General features: G+C 37.7%; 1 protein-coding gene across 1 annotated transcript in view; it reads left to right on the top strand.

Moving 5' to 3' along the window:
* The window catches only part of LOC104511944 (CD44 antigen-like), a 30,560-nt gene extending 5,161 nt beyond the window's left edge, over positions 1-25,399 (top strand). Inside the window, exons 2-6 of the mRNA XM_010154745.1 lie at positions 17,943-18,108; positions 21,060-21,196; positions 22,597-22,668; positions 23,343-23,582; positions 25,129-25,399. Coding sequence (XP_010153047.1) covers positions 17,943-18,108; positions 21,060-21,196; positions 22,597-22,668; positions 23,343-23,582; positions 25,129-25,247 — 734 coding nt within the window. The 3' untranslated portion in view covers positions 25,248-25,399. The remainder of the gene's footprint in view (positions 1-17,942; positions 18,109-21,059; positions 21,197-22,596; positions 22,669-23,342; positions 23,583-25,128) is intronic.
* The last annotated feature ends 712 nt before the right edge of the window (positions 25,400-26,111 follow it).

Genomic DNA, 26,111 nt, shown 5'->3' with positions numbered 1-26,111 from the left:
AAGACAGTTTAGTGTAGCTGCTAGTCACTTTTCCAGCCTAGACCAGAAGTTCATCAGCCGTTAACACGCAGTTGTCTCTCACTTGCGTGGAGGTAATAGCAATTTCAAAGCCATCAGACACTGTAATTATCAGTGACCATTATGGCTGCTGCTAATACTGGTGGCAGAGAGGATTGTGTCAGTCCTGAGTGTTTATCAGTTTCCTTCCTGCCAAATCACAGGCCTCCACACGGCGGCATCAGTAGTAATATCAGTAGCAGATGGCTGTAATTTTTCTCCCCTGCCAGGGCTGCTGGAGCTGCCGCCACCCAAGGGACGGCAGAGCAGCTCATTGTATGGAGGAGGTTGCAGGCAGCAACTTGAAATGGCAACTGAGAGAAAGAGGGGATTTCCTTGGAGTATCTTTTCAGTCAGACTGAAAGTTCAGCTAATTGCAATTTAAAGTTCAAAACTCCATGACTGTTTCCTGCCTAACGAAACCTGTAGTCATTTTTGGAGACTGTGCTTACAATTAAGAACCTAATTGAACTTTCTTTTGTATGCACTGGCTTTGGGACTTTCCAGTTCCTCTGCATGACAACACTGACCGCATTATATAATGCAGCAATCTTATTTCAGTACAATAACCTTCAACACTCACATTGTGAAACAGGGAAAAAAAGGAGAAAGGAGTTGAAGAACAATCTACAAATTGCTATAGCAAATAGCAATAGCTAACATGGGAGCTCAAGCAACCCCACCAATTCCAAGTAAAAATCGCAGAGACCTGAATTTTACTTGCATTTTCAGTTTGAAAAATAAATTGCTTCAGTTTTTTCTTTCCTCCTATTGATGACTGAGCTAGGGTCGTTAGCTGGCTCTAAGAGACTGTGTTGTGTCTTTGCAAAACAGAAAAAAAAAAATCAGACAGACAGCAGCTGTGGTAAAACTTCCGTCTCTTTTTCTGCTAATGATACTGTGCCAAAAGCAATGTGAGATGGTTCTAAAAGAGGTTGCCAGGGTACAGGCTGACAGCTGCGTAGGAAAAGGGCATTAGCTAGCGATCATCAACCACACAGTTAATATCTGTTTTACTAAATACCTGGTTTTGTAAATAAAAAGCTGCCCTATACAGAAGATATAATAGTAAAAAATCTTCGGTGACATAGCTTTTGTTGATTACATATGTTTCATAGTGGCACCATGTTAGCAAAACCGGTTCTCAGAAGCATATTTTCCTAGGGGGCTTTTTTATTTTTGTTTTTGTTAATGGGTATGTGTCTGTAAAGAAACAGGGTGTGGTATGTGTGGGTAGATGTAATTAATAGTTTCTTGCAGCATTCACATACACAAGTGCGAGGTTACCTGGAGCTCAGCATATGGTCTATGGCCACCCAGGACCCTGTGGGCAGATGAGAGCAAGCTCTGTCCAGGTAGCAAGCAAGCTGCTATTCAAATCTGGGTCTCAAAGTCAAGCACCAGCCTGAAGTTGGCAGCCTCTATGAGAGAACGTATCTTCCTGCCAGGGAGGATTATCAGCAAGGGACTGGTATCACGCTTGCCAGAGCAGCATGAGTACAGTCATTTTCAGAGAGCTGGAAGAGCCCACATGCCCACTCAAAACAGACTAAGCAAGCTGGCAGCTGCTTTTCCTACAGCATGTAAATGCAATATAGCTCAACAGTGCCATAGGGGTGGTTGTGATGGTAGTGATTAGTCGTTTACCTACTCATTGTTGCCGGCCGATGTGCATCTATCTACCAGATGGAGTATCCCTATCGTGGTATGCGGAGACTAAGGCAGTGATGCAGTCCATCACAGCTTGGGGCAGCCAGGTCTTCCCAAGTCCATCACAGTCCTCGGGGTGAAGCTTCTGCACAAGGAATATGGAATAGTTAACTGGGCGGGTTCAAGGGAAAGTAGTATTTGCCAATTATAAAGAAAGTTGATTCATTAATAATGAAGACACTGCGGGTGAGGCCTGAGCTCATCTTAATGTTTGGCGTTCACTCATTTCCCCATTCTTCCTCTTGCTTGATTAGGTATCCACCATTAATTTGCATGTCCTTTCCCTTTTCCGTCATTCACTCAGGCATGTAAGTGTATGAAAAAAGCCTCTTTCGCTATTGAGTCTTCGTATTTCTAAATGTAGGCTTTGCTCTCTGTTCCTATGTATTTCATACGCATGAATTGGACACATAGGAACATCTAGAACATAGAGGTTAAATAATATGTATTCTGTTCAAATCAATTTCTCCAGTAGCAGTGCTATAAAAATTAGATGAAGCTTTTGTTTGTCGCTCTGACAGTTTTATCCGTGGTACTTGTGTATGTGCTATCTAAACACACACTGAAGACTGGCAGCTATTTTCAGTTCAATAGTACTTGGTTCCTGTTAGTCAACAGTGAATGTGAAGTACAATTTTCTTAAAAAGTTCATATTCAAGACTTATCTTTTTATGATTAGGGATGTTGGAAGCTGTTTGGCAAATGAAAACTGACTTAGATCTTTTGTCCTACTGTCAAACAACACTTCTGTAGGTTCAAGAACATTAAAATTGATTTAATAATTAAATGAAGAATGATGTCTTAAATTTAGTCAAGTTTCTCTCCTCTTTGAAGCAATTTTCCTAGTATTATTTCTGTCTTCTTGAAATCTTGGAGGTATTTGTACATAAAGGCTTGATACTCTGGGAAAGCTGAGTGCTGAGAGGCATAAAATGACCCAGCAAGCCAGAGGAGGAGCCAAGAATAGACCTACTGTCTCTAACCCAATGGTGGGCCACCTGGTCACAATGCCAGAAGGCCACATGGCCAGAAAGCTACAAGTCCAGAAAAGCTTGTCACTGTGCAGTAACTGTTTATCCAGGTGGTTTCAAGGTATATCTTCTAAATGTTCACATCTTTTTTTGAACAACTACTTCTGCTTCTCGCACATATTTACTGTTTTCCCCACTAATCCATCTCCATCTCTCTGGCACATCTGGCTGAAGCAGTCCAATAAATCTGACACACTCCTGTCAGCCTCTGTTTGTGATAGAAGGTTATATCCATTTATCCAGTAAAACTTCTGCCCAGTAGCTTAGTCATTCTCAGGCAGAATGAAATGTAAAGGCCAAGTTCTTCTTGGAAGAGACAGGCCTTAGAAAAGGCTTAAATGGGGAAGAAAATAATCTCTTATTTATATTTTTTATTATTTTCTTTTGATTTTGGCCTACTGTGCTGGCAAGTCTGACTTACTGTGTCGAACATCAGGCTAATAGGGCAGGAGCATCCGGTGACTTCAGGAGATTGGTATTAACAAAATACCACTCATATTGCATTAACAAGAGTCACTTTGCCTTCTTGGGAGGTGCAAAACATCTTCTAGCACGGAAAATAAAAATACTTTTCTTGAAATCTCATACTGATCTCTAAACATTTAAAGTCCTCTTTTCCAGAATGTAACAAAATCATTTTATCACCTACAGAGAGTAGATACTTGGTGGTTCCAGTTCATCACTGAATGGACACAGCTAAGTTTTTAGGCAGGCAGCTATCCAATTCACAATTCTTGTATTAAATCAGTAACAGACAGATATGAGCATGTGAAACACCTTCCCATGATGACTGCCTAGAGAGAAGTTTCTTTCCTGCTTTTGTGGCTTGCCTCAGAAAACCCTGGATCCATTTTCTCACTGTTGTGGTGTAATATGTTGAGAACTCTTCTCAGAGTGTGTATGATGATTTTTGTGTCTCCTGACATTTCTGTTAAGTCAATTCTTTTCATTCTTTTTCTTATGTCTCTATTTCCTGGGTGCTTATTGGGTAGGAAAAGGTCACAGTGGATGTTGCTTTCCTCAGCATCTCCTTGACTTCTCCAGTCTCACACATTATGTAGTAGTGATACCGTTTGTGTTCAAGATGAACAGAGCACAGCACTAGCTGGTTTTAAAAACAGTGAAGCAGAGGCAATGTTAGAGGATCATGGAAGCACAGTTATTTGACTTTTCCAGAGCAACTCTAGGCATAAGTGCTAGACAGCAATTTCTGTCTCTGTGGCTTCATGTGCATTAGAGAAAAGTCTGATTGTCCTGTTTTCTGGCAGGAGGCATGTCCTGTGACTGGAGATTATTAAGACAAATGATTGAATCCAAATTTGTTTTCTATTAATGCTTTGCTGAGAGTATATTTTTATCCATGTGGTTCGTATAGCAAGTAATTTGTGTTTCTTTCTGGAGCTGGAGATCTTTTCGCTTCTTTTATATTTCCCAGCAATTCTTATTACTCATATACATGCCAGTGGGAGACAGCTCTATGGTAAATTAGTACAGAGTACCTAAAATATTACATACAGAAAATGCATACTGGTAAAATGTTACAACAGTGCCCTTAAAGATCAGTGGAATTTATATCCAAAATTTTACTTTTGCAACTGATTTAATTCTTTAATTGATTTCCTTTTCTGAGCAAAGAAGGAAAAGTTAAAACCCCCTCTCTCTACCTGACTAGATTAACCTGCAAAAAAAATATAGGCAGTATTTTCGTCAGTTGCTTCTATGTTGTCACAATCCCTTTTAAAAAATATAGCATAGCCACACCTTTGAAAGTCTTGGGCCCAGCAAGGGTTATATCCATCAGTAACCTACAAGAGTGTTTGGTGATAACATCTACTTGATTTTATCATCATCTACTACACATCCACATCTTCAAAACTCAAGGTGGGTGTAACAAAATGCAGTGGTCTCTTCTTAATATATCTTATAGCACCTTACACATTTGAATATTTTGACATCAACACGTCTGAGATGTGTTCCTTCCACATGTCATCTGCTGGATAATTCTGAGTACCATAGAAGAACATGAATTCTTCTTGAAAGAGATGTGACATCTTATGCATTCTCAGTGTATGACTTCAGAAACAGGTGGTGTCTCTGATGAAATTTTGTTCTGTGTAGTGTTCTTTTTTCTTTTGTTACATGGAGTTCACATAAATATTACAGTATTTGGTCTAGAGGGGTTTACTGTCTTATCTGGTGTGTTTCATCAACACATTCAACATGGTTGAATCAGACTGAATGTGTTTAAATTACCACAGAACTTAAAATTTCAAGTCTAGATACAGTGTTATTTAATAGAGCAAAGACCATCCTAGCTAGTGAGAAAGAAGCGAACTGACAAATATGCTGATAGCAGACAGCTAGATTTTTTGGTAGCCTTTTGGAAGTCAGTGATTTTATCCCCACCTCCCAGGCAGGGAGACAGAGAAAAAGCAAAATAAGTCCCCCAGTAGAACATTTTCTCCTAAGTCGCAGCCTGGTGTTCCATCAATCAGATTAGTGCCTCTCTTGATTGAATTTCAGAAAGCAGCTATGATTTCATATATGGGGCTATTTCAGCTGAAATAACATTATTATTATCCATAAGAAAAAAAGTCCTTGTGCAAACGTTCTCTTACTGTTGCAGACATGAACAAGTACAGAGGATCAGAGAATTCTCTGGAAAGCTGTTATCTTAAAAATATGAAGCTAACTGTTCAGTTACTCTTTGGTAATCCATCACTGAGCCTGGCTACACAATCCTGACTTCATCTGGACAGTCTGTGTCAGAAAATATTCTTTATGAGTAAGAGCTAAGTATTTTCCTAATTTTTGAAATACCCTTACAACCCTTTGTATGCAGACCTGCAGTGAATTTATTAACAGTATCAGTCAAGTACTTTATCTGACTTTATTACTCATAGTGGTCAGGTCATGCCACTTTATCAACATCAGTCACAATCATATTACTGTTCGCTCACAGAGATTGCAAGGCAACATATGAACACCTTTTTTCCACCCTTGACATGATACAAATTTGTCCACAATGGTAGTCAGAGCAACATGTTCAAGTCATAATGTCAGACTGCCTTTTGCTTTTTAACTTAACTGGTATGGTATCTTGACTTGATTGCTATATCCTTACAGAGCAAGCAGTTTTGAGCCAGCTGAAGTGGCAGTGTTTCAGGAACTGGTATAGTGAGGAGTGTCTAAGACATGCGTTCAGACTGTTCAAGAAAGACAAATGAGATCCATACACAGTGACTGGTAGCAGATCATCTGGAAAAGTGGTTCCACGCTGTGACAGCTGCTTCTGCTGTTCTAAAGAGACATCTCTCCTTTTTTAAAAGAACTTCCCGTTTTTATTTTTTTCAAGTACATGATGAGATCTTCTTACTTCTGATTTCAGAGTCTTTTAGGAGCTTGCTTTCCTGTTCAGCTCTGATAGAAGCTTATTGGTCTCAATCTATCTTTTGCACTGTATATAGCTCGCTGTTCATACTCAGTATCACATGGTAATAATGGGTACCACAAAATCAGTTTTTTGCTTTGTATAGTGTATTTGACCGACAAATCAACAAATTTTGCTTCAAGAATGGAAGTAATTTCCTTGGTGGGAAGAAAACAATCTTTTGGGACTTTATTAATAATAAATTACTACCTATCTAGGATTTTGTGTTTATTAAGATGACTTATTCCTGATTTACTATTGGAACTGATTCTTGCTTAGAGTGAATCTGACTTCATGATGCTTTCCAATGCCATGAAACTCACAGTACTTGAATTGAGGTCTATGACTGTATCATTTGCCAATCAATCATTGTTTTAATTTTGGATCTTCTAATAAAATCCAGTTATATCACATTTAAATAGAAAATTACTAGAATCAACAAGCATCACAGCAAAATCACTGGCTTCACAACGATTCCAGCATTAAGGGAAACAAATGATGCATCACTTTTTGAGGATGATCACATGCAAACAGTAGCATGGTGCCCTTACATATCTCCACTGCCTAAATATATGAAGGATTTAACGTAGCATTTGAATTCACAGAATATTGAGGCCATGTTCCCAATATCTCTTTCCTGTTCTTCCTTCACACAAATGAATCTTCACTGTCTCTCATGAACTGTTAAGTTTATTTAAACTTCTTTTTTTTATATAAAGGAAAAATATATTAAACCCAAGGCATGTTATTATTCTCATCACATTTGTGATAGCCACAGCATTGTGTACATACTAATCTAATACAAATTACTAATCTGTAAGATTAAAATGTCATGTTATTAAACATACCTTTTTAATAAACCCATTGTAAAAGATTCAAAACTGACTGTAAGAATTATTAACTGAACAACTAGCTTGGGATACAAATAACCTACATGCATCTTAGACAAGTTTCTCACTAGTCAGTATTTTTGGTATAAATCTCAAGATTCTTGAAGCTGTAGTATTTGGATGGATAGAGTGACACAGAGTACAGAAAATAGAAACATTTTGCCACCAAAATTTCCAGTAGAAATTGCCTGCTGGCCTAGGCATTCTGGTTACAGGCTATGGGATCCCTGCCCTTCTGGTATTAGGAAAAAACAGAGGGAATAGTGGATGTAACAATGTTCTCTCCCATCATCAAAAGCTTGCACTGATTTAAGGTAGTGTAATACCTTTCTCATTGATTTCTATAGATTCTAGTTGAGATTTGATTAAGTAGATTGTGTTAATACTTACATGTTTTTTACAAAGTGATAATTTCCAAAGGTACCTTTTTGTTTGAACCATACTTCAGATCCCAAGGCAAATCTTTCTGCCAATGAAAATCCTCTGTTTGTGGAGGTTTTTTTACTTAGTCTGTCCTAAGATTTCCAGAGTAAAATTTCCAGGTCTTCAGCAAGTGATAATGAAATGTGCATTTCATGAGTTTTATTTTTTTAAAGAGTGTGTAGTATCTTTCCCAAAGCTTCTGAGAGCACCATGGTTGCAATCCAACTATTGAAAAATGTTCTTATGGCTGGGTGTTTCTTGGGTTTTTATGGAGAGGAACACACTAAGTTCAACCCAGTCTCCATCACTGAAACTGCAATAGCTTGTACACACAGCTGAATATGCAACTTTCATCTTTCATTATTGCCTGTGAATTAAGCGCATCAGACTTCTTCCATGATCTGTTCTTCAAGGAAAGCTTTTTCACTGATTGTTTCTTTACTTTCACATCCAGTGTTTCTGATCTCTTCAAATCACACCATTTGTAAGGTCTCGTGAGTAACAATAACACTGCTAGCAGTGTTACTCAGGACAGCCCTGCTAGCAGAAGTTACCCAAAGTCCCACTGTGGAAAGAAAGCAGGGTTCCAGTATAACATCATGAAGCAAGTCAGAGGCTTTTTGATAACAGTTGATTCTAATAAGTAATTTATTCATTTTCTGGTTTTGATTTGTTTATCATTCATCCAGAAACCTGTTGGGACTTAGAACTCTTCCATATTCTGTACAATTTGAGAATGCAGATGATACTCTACCTTATTGTACTTTGCTGTGAAAATCACAAATATTTCAAAAGCGGTGTTTTATCCATCTTTAAAACTGCAAAGTTGCATACAAAGTTTACAGCTATAGCCTAATACAGCTCTAATCAGAGAAGTCTGAATTTTATATGTCATTATATCGTGTGTTACATTGGAGGTTTTGGTTCTCCTCTTTGATTTCTAGCAGGCCGAATTCAATGGATTGTTAGACAATATTAAAATTGATAGGCAATTAACGATTATTATCCCTGCTTTAAGTGGTTAATATTCTGCTACTTCATACTGTTCTGTAAGGTCCTTCCTTGTAAATTTGTACAAGAAACTTCTACAAAAAGGTTGGGTTTCATCTTAATTTTCCAAGACATTTGAATAAAAATTGAGAGATGTTGTGAAAGAAACTGGGAATGAGTTCATCTGCATTGTGGGAAATCTGTTTGGAATAAGTACTCATATGTCTCCTGTTTGGGTAGTCTTCTCCTGCCGTTATTTGTTATTAGGAAGTCTGCAAGGATCATTTGTCCTTTGACATGTCTCACATTGTGAGGCATATTCTAAACAGCCTTATTCATTTTAGTATGTCTGCCAGACTAATGTTATCTTTGTTTTCACTGGCTTGCTTTCAGAGCTTTTAAAAGATTCTTGGGGTTCCTTCCTCTTGTTTTCTTGCAAAGTGGCCTTGTTAAACTCAATAGACCTTCTACTTCTTATTCAACGTCTTTTCTTCTCTTTTTCAGTTTTGATCATTTCTTGCTTTTCTGTAATGAACTTATTGTACAAATGAGTTTAAAATGTTGAGAATACCTATTAGAGGTTTTCCTGTATAACTCAGAGGAGCAGAGGAAATATAAAAAATAGAGGGTTTTAGTTTAGAAATTGTTTACTGAAAAATAAGAATAAAAAATAATTCAGTGTAACGTGAAAAATAGTTTCAAATCACACCTGGTATTACTATTGAGTAGCATACTATAGTAATTAAAATTCAAAATCTGTCATTTATTTGGACTCGTTAATCATAGGTCTGATTTTGTATTAATTTCTTATCTAAATAAACACAGAACTGAAATCAGGCTTCCTGTGACTTGTCAAAGCTTAGATGGAGGCGGAATGTAAAATACCAATGTAATAGTTCTTTGCTCTTACAGCATTCTTTATCAGTAAATCTAAAATTGCTTTATTAAGGAGGTTAGTTGCAAACTGAGATAAAGAGGGATGAATTGGCTTATCCAGGTTATATCGGTGGGTAAATGACAGAGTAGGGAATAGGCATGCGGCCCTTTGAGCTGCAGACCGGGGATCTGTCTGCCGAGCAACACTTTATCCCATCTGCTTTTATCCCAAATGACTGAATAATTTGCTTTCAGTCAAACAATGAAAATCAGACCCCAACTATTATTCACCACCTTTGTTTCATGTATGTTTCTTCACCTGGATTGCATGGAACTGATCCCAACTGATTCACTTCCCAGTCCCTGTTACTCAGCCTTTGGGGTTAGACTACTCATTGTAAGGCCTGAAGCTTTCCTTGTATCGACAAAGATGATTATGTTTTCATCATCATTGAGGGGGGATATCTGATAACTGTCTATTTCCAGGGCTATGATTTTACTGCCTGCAGTTTTTCCACTGAGGTGCTGCACAGCTGTACCGTGTCCTAATGTCATCTGAAAACTTTCAACTCACTATTGAGTGAAACTATTACAAAAAGAATAACAATGTCAGCAGCAAGGAAGTTTATCGTAAGTGATGACACTGTATAGGCTCACACAGGATGTTTACCAGAGCAACAGTAGCCAAGCAGATAAAGTATGTTTGGTAGATGCATTAGCAGACTGTTTTCTTCCCATAGCAACTGCTGAGGAATTAAACGTATTTCTTGTATTTACTTGCATTTTGAGGGACTCTATGAACACTTGATTCATTAATAGTGGCCACCCCCAGCCCCACTTCTTAAAATTAGTAGCCAGGAAAACTATCAGATGAAGAGACTGAAGGTTTTTGCCCATCAGTAAACAGATGCAGAGACAATGACCTTGGTGGCCAGTAGGCAGATTCGTTAAGAAGAACAATTTAGAACAAGTCAACAGCTTGAGCTTTGTCCCACATCCTGTTTCCAGTTTGCGCTTACTGAAGTAACATGGAAATGGAAGGAATACTTGCGGACATTTGGTGGAGGAAGGAGATCTTCCTACTACGACTTATCCCTCTCTGGCTACTGTCTATATATCCAGCCACATCCCTCCTTTTCATTTCAGTGGTCCACTTGAGCCCACTGGGATCACAGGGCTACCATGGCTATGTGATGACTTTTTATGTAGATAACATGATACAGGAGAGTGAAAAAACTACTATCTTATTTGCCTTTTCAGTCCAAACTATTAGGTACTCAAATATAACTGGGTAGTAGGAACAGCTTTGGCACAACTTCAAAGAAAGGTCTGATTCGATACCTTTGGATCTATGAAGAAACATCTTCACTTTCTTGTCACCACACCCAACTACTAAGATTATGTTTTCTCTATTTATAGTAGGCAATTCTTGCAACATGTAGGTAAATTCCTTTTAAAGTGTTTTCCTGGACTTCACTGTCTTTAAAAAGCCCGCTGAGCAGAGAATTTTTTCCCCTGAATATCAACAATCTATTAGGAATATAACCATATTTTTTTTTTCTCCTATGAAAAAAAATTCAAGACTTAGAATGTTTTCCTATGCCAAACTGAAATGAAAATATGAATTTAAAAAAAAAAAAATTCTACAGGGAAATTTTGAACTGGGTTCTGTAAACCATCTACTTATATTGCAACCCTGGAAACTTTTAAACTTAATTGTTTTTATTTGTGCAAACTAATTAAGTTTTAAAATACAAGGCAGTTTCAAATTGAAAAACAACACCCGTGTTTTTGCGTTATTTAAGTACCCACAAGGGATGCCTTGAAAACTGAAAATATGGTTTATTCCCACTAAATCTGGAAATGTATTTCCTATAAATCATTTTAGGTTTCACAGCTTGGCAGTACCCCAAGGAAAGTATTTCATCTGACAACTCCCAAGAATCTGTAAAGACTTACTTTCACTGCCACTATTTGGAGAAAACTGGCCTATGGACTTATTTCCAGATTTGTTTCTCTGCTTTCTATAGAGAATGGTGTCTAGCAGAGCAAGAATATCATAACTCGGAGAACAAAAAAACATCACCCAGACACACGAAATGACTATACATGTGCTTGACCCTTGGTGCATTTTTGTTGTGATGGTAAAAGACTGAAGCCTTATAGACACATCTTGCTTAACTCACGTGGATCCTGCAGAATTTGACTTTGAGATTTCGATCAGTGCGTAGTCATCCCAATTTAGAGTCCAATTTTCCCAGCACAATTTTCCTTTCCTCATCAAGCCCTGAGGGTTTTAGGGATAGGTGTGTTTTTATGATGTCGACACGTGTCTATTAGTGACTGGGGCTGGGATTAATGAATCATTTTACATAACCTAGCAAACAGCTATCCAGTGGTTTTCATCACTACTGATCTGGGCTTTATCCAACTTCTGACATAAAGGTGGAAGCCTCTCTATCCTACTACAGTTGTCTGGACTGTGAAATGCTTTAAATGAATGGTTTTACTAATAGCGTCTAAAGAAATGGTGGAATACTCAGCAAAGAATAAAGCCATTCGGGCCCCTGTGTATCATAGTGTATTAGGTAATAATTGAATGATATTCTGTACATTCCAGTTCTCCCAGAATATGTCAAAATGACGGTAATTGGAATATGTTGGTATATCTATGGTCAAAATATCCTGAATCTTGAAATGTTTGATAAATCCATCTCACATGAAATTTTGCATTCAGAGGGCACTTTCTCTAGTCAGGAGCAAATTATGCATTCTTATTTAGCCATGAAGTAGTTTCCAAATAAACATTTAAAAAACCCCATGCATCAGCTGGAGATAGGTCTGATCTGAAAGGCAAGATCTGAACTGTCCAGACCTTCTTGGATCTTAAAGACTCATATGACCCAAATTCTAGGTTTGCATGGAGAAGACTCATTGTTACTAGAAGGCTCTTTAATAATCTGTTTCCAATACACCACGTTACTTCATTACTAGCATGCATTAAAGCAGGTGCTAATAGTCAAAATTTAGATATCAGTGCTAAACTATTTGTTGTTCCTGTTCAGAAGTGTCAGTACAAGATTAAATAATCTGTGATTATAAGGAAACGTTTGCGCATGTATATCTGCCTAGAGCTTGAAATCTGTTTAATAAATTTAGAACAAAGTCCTTACAATAAATCTAAGAACTATATTCTGTTAGAGCAAAGAGTCAGAAGTCTCTGCACCATCAAACCCCTACTTCTGTCCCTGTTTTCAGCCCCAATTTATCACATCCTGGTGACCTATCAATCATCTTGAACCACAAACCAAAAAGGAAAATCCCCATGAGAACAGAACACTAACATTTCCTGGTTGCCATGCAATGCAGACTGTGGTTTTACCAAGAAGTCTGTTAAAACCTTGTGTCTAAGTATTCTACAAGTTTGTGTTTAAGGAGGGCAGGGTTTTTGTGAATCTTCCACTTCATTTGCTTTGATGTATCCTTGCAGTTGTTAAAATAACTTTTTTTGTTTCAACATAAGACAGCATCCACCTAGGGAATGAAACCTCTAGGTATTGTCTTGAAAACAATGAAAAGCAGGGAGTAGTGCATAAAACATCCATACAGTAGATCAAAATTCTTTGTGGAAAATGGATTCCAATGGGAGGAGTTTGCATGAGTCAGTGTTACTCATTATGCATAAGGGTTGCAGAACCTGGGTGGAAATAGAGATTGCACCTGGCTTCCTACTGTGACAGTTTCTAACAAGTCTCTAGAGTTAATAATCGGGGTGTAACTCACACTTTCATGAAAGGACAATGCTCTTCAGTCTGTCTCAGCCAATTCTATCACACCAGTGGTCTCTAGCTAGCAAATTATGTGTGAAACTGGAGTTAGTGATTTTGGCTGAAAAGTATTAATTGAGCCTGGTTTAGATATGTGAATGGCAATAGCAGAGAAGGGCTTGCATGCAGCTGCTTGAGACAGCACTACAAATCCCCGGAAAGACAGGGAGAAATGGCCCGTGTTAATGCTCTCTGTGCTCATAAAACTCAGTGAAGGCTTAGGGGCATTCCATGGTTTTGGGTTGAGTCACCCAAGTCTCATGGTCTGACTGAGAATAATGATGATGGCAATTCAGGCATGTCTAGTACTTTTTCCCTTTTTTAAGGGCTATTATTAAACAATTTTGTCTTCCAGCTGTAGTAAATCATGTGGATATCAGGGAAAGATCATGGCATGTCAGCTCCCAAAGCCTGCCAGCTACTCAAGGGGACAGAAGGGAAGGTTTGGGTGCTGTTTGTGATACCACTGTGAGTCCATTCTGAATCAGGTCCTTTGAAACTTCAAAATGGTTGGAGGGATCAGTAATAGTTTGTCACACAGTATGAGTTTTGCATTGCTTTGTCTCTTGAAACAGAAAATAATCCAACATTTGCATAACGGTGTTAAAGCCAGCTAAGTAATGTCAACATAAAATCGACAGATTTAACCTTCCTGTACTATGGGAAAAGATGGAATATGTGTTTAGATTTGGATTTGGAAATAATTTTAGTTTCTTAATTCAAAATTAGTCTATAAGCCTCAACATATAGAAAAGAATTTAATGTTCTAATTTAGTTTAGAACCTAGCCTTTATTTTTTATAAGTTTTGTATTGATATGACTAGAAATATTTGCATAATTCAATTAAGGTTCTCCATTGTCTGGATGGTAAAATATAAGAACATAAAGTGAAACCTCTGGGTTCCCTCACAGTTCTGGGTGGTATATTTTGCCATTTTTAAAATGTGGTAATTATTATCTTCGCAGAGGAGATGCTGGGTTTGTGCAATTTGTTTAGACTGTGAAATGTCATGTGAGTTTTAGGTGCTGCTCTAGTGTTTTTTCCACATTCACTGCTTTGTGAACAGAGTGTTTATACTACAGCAACGTTACCAACATTTTTAACAGTAGGTGTAGAAGATACCGTCTGTATGCTGTCTCAGCGTTACTTTAGGGCAAAGTGCCAACTAATTGGATGGTCTGAAAACCACTTTTGAGAATTGGATTGCCACATGTTTGCCTGGGGCTTTCTGGACACCCACGTGATCTCCCATGCTTGAGCAAGGCTTTCTGGGGACATTGGCCCTTCGGTGTGTGCATGCAGTGCAGTTAGCCAGCACATGTGCAAGAAACCTGATACTTCCCAGAAGTGTCCCGGTGTACACTATGTATGCTGTAGACCCAGGCTGAGAATTTCCATGGAACATGTACGTGTGCATAACTGTAGACCACAAATAGTTCCATTAAGCCTATTAGTGGAAATGAGACTATTTTCAACAGCTGGAGTTTAAGGAATTGGCTGCCTAATAAGTGGGATTCTGACTACAACTGGCTCTCTGGGTGGTAATGCGGCATATATTGCAATGTTTCAAAACTATGAACGAGCTGAGGTTTGATGACAGCTGAGTTAAATTCACTCTAAACAAAAGTAAACCTCACTTAATATCTGTGATGAATGGCAAGATGTAACCCAAAGCGAGTAGATGTGGTATCTACTTTCATAGCACAAGTTCCTCAGAAATTAGCCTAAAATTATTGGAAGACATGATGATGTTCCAAACAAATCTAGTTCCAAAATCACTGAGCTTGTTACTTTTAAGTAATCAAATAGATCTTTGTGATCTGATCCACAAATTTAATATTAAGTCTTGGGCTTTACAGAGTATGTTTAATTATTAGCAAATTATTATTAGGCCTGCCTTGTTCTACACAGAAGAGAGAATTAAGAAGGGAAAAACAAAGAGAAGCCTTTTTCCTGCTTAGGTCATTTATGTTTAATACAGCTGCTGACTAGTCAACTTCCAAAATAATGTCAGGCTTTGAATATGGAATATTCGGAGCCAAAGTAGAAGTCACTCACATGGCAGCTTTGAGACCATCTCCATCCCATAACAGTAGTTATGGGCCACATCATTCTGTGCAGAGCAGCTGTTCCTTGTGTTCTTGTAAGAAAACATCCAGTGGGATCTGCAACCTGAATATCTGTTGACTACATTTTTGACTCATAGGTAGACGTGGCAATGGCTTTTGAGCATGCGGTGCTGGTCAGTGAGGGATGTGGCTGCAGAAGGTCTCTAGTCCATCAGCTATCCCAGTACCAGTGCTGTGCGTGTCTGTGTCTGACACTTGTGGAAGCACTGCACTGTTTCAGAATCATGGGTCAGAATTTGCTGAGACTACTGTTCTGTGTTCATCCATGAGCTTCTCCTCAGACTCTGAAACTCAGCCCTGTTGCAAGACATTAAGTCCTCCAGGAAAGAAAACTGCAGCTGTTAGTGTCCTCTTCCACACTAGTTTCTCATTCTTGCTTTCAAAACCTCTCATGACATGGCTGTCATCAGTGAAATCTTAACAGAACTCTTTTTCCCTGGAAGAAAACAGCTGTGTCAAAATGTAGGCATTTTAAGAACACATGGTAGTCTTGCATAAATTTTACAAACCTAAAAATTATTTCCTCTTGGCATTTTTTTATAACATACGATAATAAAAATATTAAGAGCTGCAATCATCAAGGCTGTTAAACAGCTATGCAAAGTATATCAATTTTGTCTACATTAAATATTTATGTCAGCCTAAATAATTGGAGGGTAGATGGGAGAAGAGATATTTTTTACATTCTTTTTGTGGAAAGGCAACTCAAGTAACCATAATGATTAATTCTGTTGCCTATGGTAAAAGTATTTAAGATTGGATGCACAGCTTTTGTGCTCCTTTGGACAAGCAGTCATCATTACTATTGGACTCCTACCAATATGGTGGCCAATATGGTGTTTCATCTCCTTGTTTCTACTTATCTCCTCATTGTTTCCTGTTACCTGCAAGGAACATTCCTTGCAGTTTACACCGAGTAGATAAACTCTACATAGTATAACCTTTTCAATGAACACAAGCAATTGAAGGAAGAGTGCAAGCCTTGATTACTCTCCTTTGCTTTCACATCTGTGCTATAGAAGAAAATAGACCATCAAGCAAAAATAACATTAGGAAAGTTGCTTGTTATTCACATAGAATGTGTCAACGCAAATGTGCATGAATTGCATTTTTGGGTATTTTAAGAAAAATTATTATATGGCATCTTTTATTTCAAATAGATGGTACAGACACCCCCTTTTAATATTTGGAGAAGTCTGGTCTATTTTTCCCTTTCTTGCACGTGGAACTCCCATTAAAAATAAGATAAAAATGAGTCATGCTTCTCTCTTCACTGGTAATAATAGGCTAAGTGTGCCTTGCAGTTGCCATTCTCGTCTGGGGTTGCAACCACCTTTTTCTCCTGAGGGAAAGGTGGGGCAGAAGCGAAATTAATTCACATTGCTTTGAAGAATGTTGGTCTTTCCCTGTTTTCTCCATGCACATTATTGTTGTTGTTATTATTATTATTGCTACTACTATTATTATTAACAAGTGTTTCTCAGCTGTTCCTGTTAAAAAAAGATGATAAACAAAAGTTTATTTTCTTTTCGTTTTGCTCAGTCACAGACTTTCCTTGGATTATACCATTTCTCCCTGTACCTGTTTCATTGTGAGGGCAGTATCTTTCCAACATGAAGATGAGTGGGATCTCCTCAGAGCCTCTAGCCCTTATGCCTTTTGTTCAGTGTCTAGTGAACTCTATGAGGCGCTCCCTTCCCGTAGGCTTTGCATGTGCTGCTGGTTCAGGGTTCCCAGGCTGAAAGCCAGAAAACAAATTGCACAACATAACTGTGGCACCTTTTTTTTTTTTTAATTATTCAGTATTTTTATCCTCATACTGCTTGACATTGAAAGTTACTTCCATGTGCAAATATTGAATTTTAAAAATACTTTAGAATATTATTAAAATAAAACACATCAAAGACGTACTTTACTATAAGCTTACTGCAGTACATATTGATGCTCTGACACACGTCGGCAGTAGGATGTTTGTGTGTGAGTGTGAGCTCAGCAAGTGGAAGCCTTTCAAAATGGAGGGAAATACTGTCAAGATGAATGAACAGGGAGCAAGAACTTCATGTGAACTCTTCTGTAATGTGTACTTGATGCTTCTTTGTCTGCCCCTGTAGGCTGAATAAGAAGAGCTTAAATATTATCTTTCAGGGAGTATTTAACAGTGTACTGTTGTTCTAGTTCATAATATCTGTGCAGCTGCCTTAATTTTTGTCTCAGGTAGATCACTGTTTTCAAATACTCTTGAATATTCAGTTAGTTTTGCAGCAATGTGGTTTCAAAACTTTCACAATGTATTTACACCTTCTGCACATTATTGTTAAAAGTGCTAGATAGCTCACAAGAACATACTGTCTTGCTATTTTTGGAAAGGCTGAAGGCTTGGCTTTTGTCTCAGCCCAAAGAAGGGAAGTATGAAGAAGGTGATGGGAACTTGCTAGTTCTCTGAATGAATCGGTAGCTGCTACTTGTTGCTGGTCTGCACTGAAAGCACTGTACTTGAAAATAAATAATTTCCAAGTCTTCAGTAAAGCATTAAGTCCAATAATTTTTAATTCCTTTCTTTCTTTTCTTTCGATAACAGAATTCAATGTAAGTTGCAGATATGGAGGAGTTTTTCATGTTGAGAAAAATGGTCGCTACAGTCTCACACGACCTGAAGCAGTTGAACTCTGCAGAGCTCTCAATAGTACCTTATCAACACTGGAGCAGTTGAAGAAAGCCCATGAACTTGGATTTGAAACTTGCAGGTAAAGAAATTCTTGAAAAAAATAATATATCACGACAATGTTATCCATCCATGCCATAGATTAATAGTAATGTTTACACTTGACTTCATACAGCTATTAATTAGGGAGTTGTATCAGTCCTCAAGTAAGCTGTATTCTGTGATGAACATCTTTGTGCATGTGTATGTTTGCTCTGGGTCCAGCAATAAATAAGTCCTTGGCTGCATAGAATTTTTACCAGTTATCTTTAAAAAATTATAACCTCTTACAGATAAAATCTGGAGATAACAAAAGATTAAGAGTATAATAAACTTAAGATGTCCAGATCATACTGTATCGCCTATTTACTGGTAAGAAAAGTATGTGAAAAATATTTATGATTTTAATGACCTGATGTAAGGTCACAGGCTGAAGATGGTACCTACAGAAAAAGGAATGTGGTCTTATCAAGAAACAGTAAAAAGCAGCAGGTGGTACTGTGAGGGATGAACTCCTAACATCCCAGTGAAAAAATAGCCTCAGTGCATTTATATAATGTGTGAATGGAGAAGTTTCACAAGACAGCCATAAAAATTATTAAAATACCAAAACTACATTGTCAAGTGACTTAATTACTCTCTGTAATTAATAATGTATATGGCAACAAATATAGATTAGATACAGATGCTTCAGTTGAGCAAAAAATAACCAGAACAAGAGACTGGAAGTTATAGAAAAATTTGGATTAAAAAAATTGAGTAGTAATCCAACAAAATATGTAAGGAGAATAATTATTGGCTGAAACAATTTACAAGGGTTGTAGTAGATTCTTTGTCACACTGCAATTTCATCAAGATGAAATATTTTCCCCAAGGATGCCCTCTGTTCAAAGAGTAATAAAGTCAAGATGGTCCTATAGTCTGTAAATATGTCAAGACTAGATGATCATGTGATCTTGCTTTACAAAATAATTTGCAATAATATACATACTATGCAAGTCATCCTAAACATTCACATGCAGAAAACAGATTGAACTCAGGAGCTGAAAATGTGAAGTTTGCTTGGGTTTTTTTAATCAAATTTATTACAATTTAAAACAAACAGCAAATGTGGAGAAATTGAGTTTATATAACTGACTGAAGTAGGAAGGTTTTTTCTCCAGAATTTTAAGACTTTCATTCTGGTACCATGAGAAATAGTACTGGCATCAGCAGTCTTTCCTGTGAATTATTTCATTTCAGTTTGGTCAATGGCACTTTAATTTTTTAATGGCTAATGCATGAATGTTCTTTCGCACTGGCTTGAAAGCCCATGAGTATTGGATAAAGTTCCTTTCAAATTAATAGTATCTGTACAAAGTAATTTGTAATCACGGAGAGGTACATGTGCAGTGCCTTGAAAACATTCTTATACATAAAACAGTCATACACTGCCACTGATGACAGCATATGGCACGTTCATTTTCACAAGTATTATGGGCTGCATGGTGGTGAAAGGTTGTGGACAATAGTGCCAGGGAACAACGGACAGAAAATTCTTAGGAACGCCTTCCATGAGAAGTGGAAACGTTGTTTATAAAAGTACCACACAAAAGCTAGGACAATTCTTTGAGGGAAAAGTCCTGCATAACACAGGAGTCACGTTCTTTCTCTAACTTCAGTATATGAACATACTCAGCATTCTGAATTGTCCAGCACTGCACAATATGTAGAGACTAAGGACTGAACCCCAACTAAACTCCTAGGGTGTAGAGATTTCTAGTGAAAAAAACGATGAGTATTCTGCAATGTGGAAAGTCTTTTCTGAAGTTAAAATATGAAGATAATTGAAAGAAGGATTGGAGGGAAATGCACTGGGGAGCAGTAGGTTTTAATTAATGTTACAGTTCTTCCTAATTCACAGTTTAGCAGAGGGACAGATTTGGACAAGTAAGGCATGTAGGTAGGATCCTTCCTCCCTTCCTTCTGGCCAGCCCTCCCACCCTCTTACTTTCATTGGCTCATCCTGTGCAAGCAGACCTTGTCAGCAACGCAAATGCACTTTTTATTCAGTCTGAGGTTGTATTTATTACCTGACACTGAAGACGGGCTTTTTTTTTTCTTCAGCGAGTCACATTTTCATTGCTTTGAGCATAACATACTACTTGGTGGCATTTCACACAGATGGGTTGGAGCCTGAATTTATAGTACCTGAGCGACTTTATAGTATAACTGTGAGACACATCACTTCCTGCAAAAGCTGACAGCTTAATAAAATATTCAGATACAACACTTATCCATCCACAAATTCTTACTGTATCTTTCAGTTGAACAATGTGGGTATTATGAGCAGAGCTCATCTATTTCAGTGAAGACTGTGGTTAACAGGGCTACATAATGCACGGTGTGTTATTACTATTTTGCAGTCCTGTACCACCTGATTAACTTCAATATATTTAGTTGAGAGGTGTGATAAAATGGTAACGAGAACTGGGGTTTGGTTTCGGTTTTGTTTTACTTCTTGAGAGGTGCAATTTATCAGGGAGGAGTGAGTTTCATAGCTTTGCAGTTTTTATCTGTGCAATTCTGAAACTTTCTTGTAGGTGGAATTATAAACTGCTTTACTCACACTTCGAATGTTGACACTGTATAACCCATTAGTCACCCACTAGTGTTATAGCCTGTGGATTCATCTTATTCACTCATCATTCCACATGTATTTTGTTGATTATATGCAGTAGATTTTTCTGTCCTAATCAAGCTCGATAGGAAACTAGCCTCCCAGTAGAAATTACATGCAAAATGGTGTTGAGTGGCTGGAGACTGAGGTAGCTACACATGAGAAAGGAACATGCTTCATATACAAAAAGTATGCATAAAATCTTGCAATTTTTAAAAATAATGTAAGACGAAAATTATGGCTTCTTTGTACCTTCTTCATGTTTGAGATATCTAGAACATTTATGCCATCTGCTATAATTTGTGATATGGTGTATTTTCCTCTGTTCTTCACAGGTATGGTTTTGTAGTGGGGAATATTGTTATCCCACGGATCAACCCCTATCATCTTTGTGCAGCAAATCATACTGGCATTTACAAACTTTCGGCAAACACAACTGGTCGGTATGATGCATACTGCTACAATGCGACAGGTATGTATATGCTTTTATGGTGATTTAGATATAGATTAACTAACAATAACATACGTAATGTCCTATATAAGGTACTGGAATAAGGGCTTCTGTATTAAATATAATCCATTTTTCAGCTGAGAATACATTTTGTCGCCCTCTAGAACTGTGTCTATAATACCAGCAATGAATTTGACCCATTATTTCATTAGTGTGTTTTAACCTAAACCGTTTTCTGTCCGTAAGACTAAGTTAGCTTCAGAGCAGTTCATTACAATGGCTTAGTGCAGTGAACCACTGCAGCAGTGAATCTAAAAGACATAACCGTCGTAGGCAATAGCACTCAGCTCTTCTGCTCATGCACATAGAATGGTTTGAGTTGGAAGGGACCTTAAAGACCATCTAGTTCCAACCCCCCTGCCATGGGCAGGGACACCTTCCACTAGACCAGGCTGCTCAAAGCCTCATCCAGCCTGGCCTTGAACTCTTCCAGGGATGGGGCATCCACAGCTTCTCTGGGCAACCTGTTCCAGTGCCTCACCACCCTCTCCGTGAAAAACTTCTTTCTGATATCCAATCTAAACCTCCCCACTTTCAATTTAAACCCATTACCCCTTGTCCTGTCACTACAGGCCCTTGCAAAAAGTCCCCCCTCCAGCTTCCGTGTAGCCCCTTCAGGTACTGGAAGACTGCTAGGCACATCTGAACTTCTATAGTGAACAACACTTGTACTAAGGGATGCTTGGGTGGCCGCCACCTGCAGCAGCTCCAAAGCCTGGAGTGGCCATGACAGGACCACAGGCATGGCTGCTGCTGTCCCGTGTGCAGGTTCATCCAGTGTTTGCCCTTGGACAAACCTCCATTCAGTCATTAAGCAGTTAGAGAGTGATGAAGGCCAGAAGCAGAGGGCTTTCTTATAAGCTTTTGAACTGTTTAATAGTTGGAAATATTTTACTAAATTATTAGAAAAATGTAGATAATCTTGTGACAGATGCTGAACACAGTATTTGAAGATAAAATCAGGACTAACTTCAGGAGTCTTGAATTTCAGCAGATTATTACATTCACAGTGGAAACAGATTTTACAGAAAGCTGTAAACAAAATTAATTGATGATTTGAATGGCAGTAACATTTTTTGATTTTGTTCTTGATGTTAGTATCATTAAAAAAATCATCTTTGCATTGGCATAGTATCAGGTGAGCTGCCATCATCTTTCACCCATGGGAAGGTGCACCCTCCCAGGAAGGAACAAAAAGGGAACATCGATAGACCTGTGAATAACATTTGATTTGGATATTTCTTTTCAATCATCCTCATCTGAAGCTGATATTTTGCTGATTATATATAATTAATGAGTATGCACATAACTTTTTTCTCAATTGTCTGAAATTAATATCTTCTTTTTTCCTTCTTTTACAGAAACAAGGGACAAAGCGTGTGAGCCAATTGAAAGACTAGATACTTCTTTCCTCAATAATCAGGGTGAAATAGGTACTGGATTGATTAGAAAGACCTGCCATTTGTTTCATTTTTAGGATCTGGTTATCTTTTTTTACATAAATAATTCCTAATATTAAAAATCAAGCCAAACATGTAGAAAAAGAATTCAAGAGATGTTCGGCAGCAATTAGTCTCTTGTTTTCCCCTAAATCCTATGGAGCTTGCTTTGCCTCAACACACTACCAAACATTTTTATATAGGTATTTGACATGTTTTAGAACCCCAGAGCTGCTAATGTTACTTTGACATATAGGACTCTGCTTAAGACAGCAACCTTATACATCTCATTTGAGCTGCTGGCTGGAAAAGCAGCTGGAAGTGGAAGAAAATTCTCATAATAATTTATTTGTCCCAATTCTAAAATTCTGGTTGACTTTACAGAGGCCTAGTTTTTATGTTCAAAATCAAACGGTCATAAAAATATCAAAATGTTTGATGCAGAGTAGGCCCTATATGCTTGACAAATATATACATTATCATATATACATTAGACATAGTTTAGTGATGTATGATCTAGACAGATTAGATAGAATGGCAAAAATGGATGAACTGCTATTAATCCACAACTGTTCCTCTTTGCTTTTTGTTATAGGACGTAAACTGTTTAGCATTACTGAAGCATAGCTCCTTGATATATCAGCTTCTTAATTTCCTCTTTCCAACAGTCATTGACAATGCAGATGGCTCACGTTACAACGCAGATGGCACGCGACATAGCGGAGACTCCTCCACCTCAGGTGTGGATGATGAAAATATAGGTAGTGGATCAACACATGACACAACTCCCGTGGATACCACCACCAGGAGATCCAGCCCCTCATATTACGGAAGTGTTACTCCAGTCTCACAGCTGCCAGACCATTCTTCTGGAGGGGGTGAAAAAGAAATTCCGAGAGAAGATTCTGGTAAGGACAGTGGGTTGCCACTATATCCCCTTTAAAGTAACTGAGTGAAGGATTACATCGCTAGTTAAAGGGTATCATGAGGAAATGAGAAGCACCATCTCTAATTTGTATCCTGCGGAAGTAGAAGAAGAATGTGTGTCTTTGAAAGAAAACAGAAGCATTCTGAAATTCTAAGGGTTTGTGTTTTTTTGGTTTGGTTTTTTTTTTTGAATGCATGGGAGTACAAAACACATCAGCACAGTTTTCCACCTAAACCTTCACGGAATATTGAAAATAGATGCTTCTAAGAATTTGCTCTTGTTCTTATTGTAATATTTATTTCATTCAAGGCTTAAAAATGAATCTAGCAATAAACATAGAGAGGTTAGTGAGGCTAAGGGTATGGGTATATGGAGATAAGGATAACATTCTTATCTGTTCTCTAAAAGGACAAATTGACATCAAGTGATAACAACAAGGAGTTTACAGTACAAGTGATTTCTCTTTGTACAAATACAGAGTTATTTTTAGGACATCTTCTTACTATAGCATATTACAGAATGCACAGAGATATGAAAATGACAAATTAGAATTTTAATATCTTCTTCCTTTAAGTGATAAAGCCAAATTTTATTTTTATGAAGCCCTACCAAATGCAAATACCAGACTCTTTTCTAGGGCATTCTGCAGGGTGACAAATCAGTGAATTAGCGTGCCTTGCCTGTATCTTACTTTCTTGTGAAAGTGGCATGTGTTCTGTTTCATCTTTTATGTTGCTTGAAGACTAGCTGCCATTGAACCTAAGGGATACAAATACAATTCATCCTGTTTACTGTGGGACTTATGACTACAGGCTTTTTATCAGATCACCGGTAACTTACCAGTGAAGGATGACTGTAGTTTGCATCATTATTTCCAATAAATACTGAAATTAAAAATAAATAAATAAATAGATAGATAAAGAAATAGATGTTGAGCAGGAGCATTAGGACTATAAAATGACTTTTCTTTGGTGGTATACTCATGACATCTTATGCTTGCTTTTTCATGTAGTTAGCATTACTAAAGGTAAATCCTAACATTCTCTTCCTAAGGAACTAGGATCAGAGCCATTCCCCAAGGTATATGCCATATATTACAATTGCTTGCCGTGGCAAGTCTTACCAACTCTGGTTACATGCAGAGTTCAGATTTTTTGATTAATTGTCAGCATGTATCTTAGTAAAGAGCGGAATAGAAATAACTTCACTCATTGCTCTAGAATCCCTGTCCAGGTAGTGTATAGGTACTTAGAGCTTGAATCACATAAACAGATCATTGCCACAATGTTCATTATCCCTGTAATACATATTCCTCTTGAAAGAATCTGTTTTCGTGATATCCTTACTATGTTAGTAAAGTAAGGCTATATAGGGTTGAATTATATGATGAACCTAGTCTGTATCTTCCTTTGCTTTTGAACCAATAAATGAAGGAATGAATCTTGCAGTATAGAATAATTGAAGTTGTGAGTACTGAGTTTCAACTCAGCTAATGAAATAGTAATTATTCATCCATCACCATACAGATGATGAAACTTCTTCTGTATCAACTGACATCCCTTTGGTGTCGACGGCTGATGATTACCCTGAAAAAGATGGTGGACAGTATCCTGCGAATACTAGTAAGATATATGTATTACAATAACTGCATCAAATATAGAGAGCATTAAAACTGCTTTCTTCTTCCAGCAGGACATTCTGGTAAGTGGTTAAGTATGCATCATCTCTAATTCTGGGACGACATTGAAAGACAGTACTTTCTAGACTGGTTATGTGAGAAATAAACTTCACGCTCTGGGACAAGAGGAACAAAACCATTTACAGTTCAATGCTTATACATGGGTTCAGAAAGATCGATGGTTTGTGTTTTCCATTGCTTTTTATCATGCCTATTTACTCTGAGTACCACAAATTAGTGCAACCAATTATAACTTGAAGTCAATTTATTTCTGAGTAGGAAAGTTTTGTAATTTTGTGATCAATGTGTCTGTGACTCTAATATATTTATGGTTGTGAATATGGGTAATCTACACCAAAACCATGGCCTTGCTCACCAAAGCAGTGCTATAAGTGGCAGTTCCAATTGCCAAGCCACCTATGTACTGCACAGACTAATTTCATCCTTGTTGTTGGCAATATGCATGAGGAAAAACTGGGGCCTGTGGTGGATCCACAGGCTTTGAGGGTTCAAAACAACAATAGCTGTTTTCTCTGCTTTGTCCTCATATAGCTGTACTAAGTAGGAAAAACTGCTTGTGATGTTTTTATTAAAAACATAGTGCACAGCAACTAAAAACCCTTTTGAAGTCATCTTACACGTTTTAAACTGGAACTGTACATATATTCACTCTAGTTGTTAAGTTTAGGGTGGTTGCCCAGAAAATCCAGTGAACCTAAAGGGAGAACATTTTAATTATCCATGAAGATCTACAGAGGAATGTTGTAGTAAAGTGTGAACTGACAGAAACTAAAGTTTCTTACTGTTCTTTTTTTTCTTCCCACCCCCCCC

This window comes from Eurypyga helias, unplaced genomic scaffold, assembly GCF_000690775.1.
Source record: "Eurypyga helias isolate BGI_N326 unplaced genomic scaffold, ASM69077v1 scaffold7557, whole genome shotgun sequence".
Taxonomy (NCBI): domain Eukaryota; kingdom Metazoa; phylum Chordata; class Aves; order Eurypygiformes; family Eurypygidae; genus Eurypyga; species Eurypyga helias.
The sequence above is the reverse complement of the archived record's forward strand: the minus strand, read 5'-3'. Positions and strand labels throughout refer to the sequence as shown.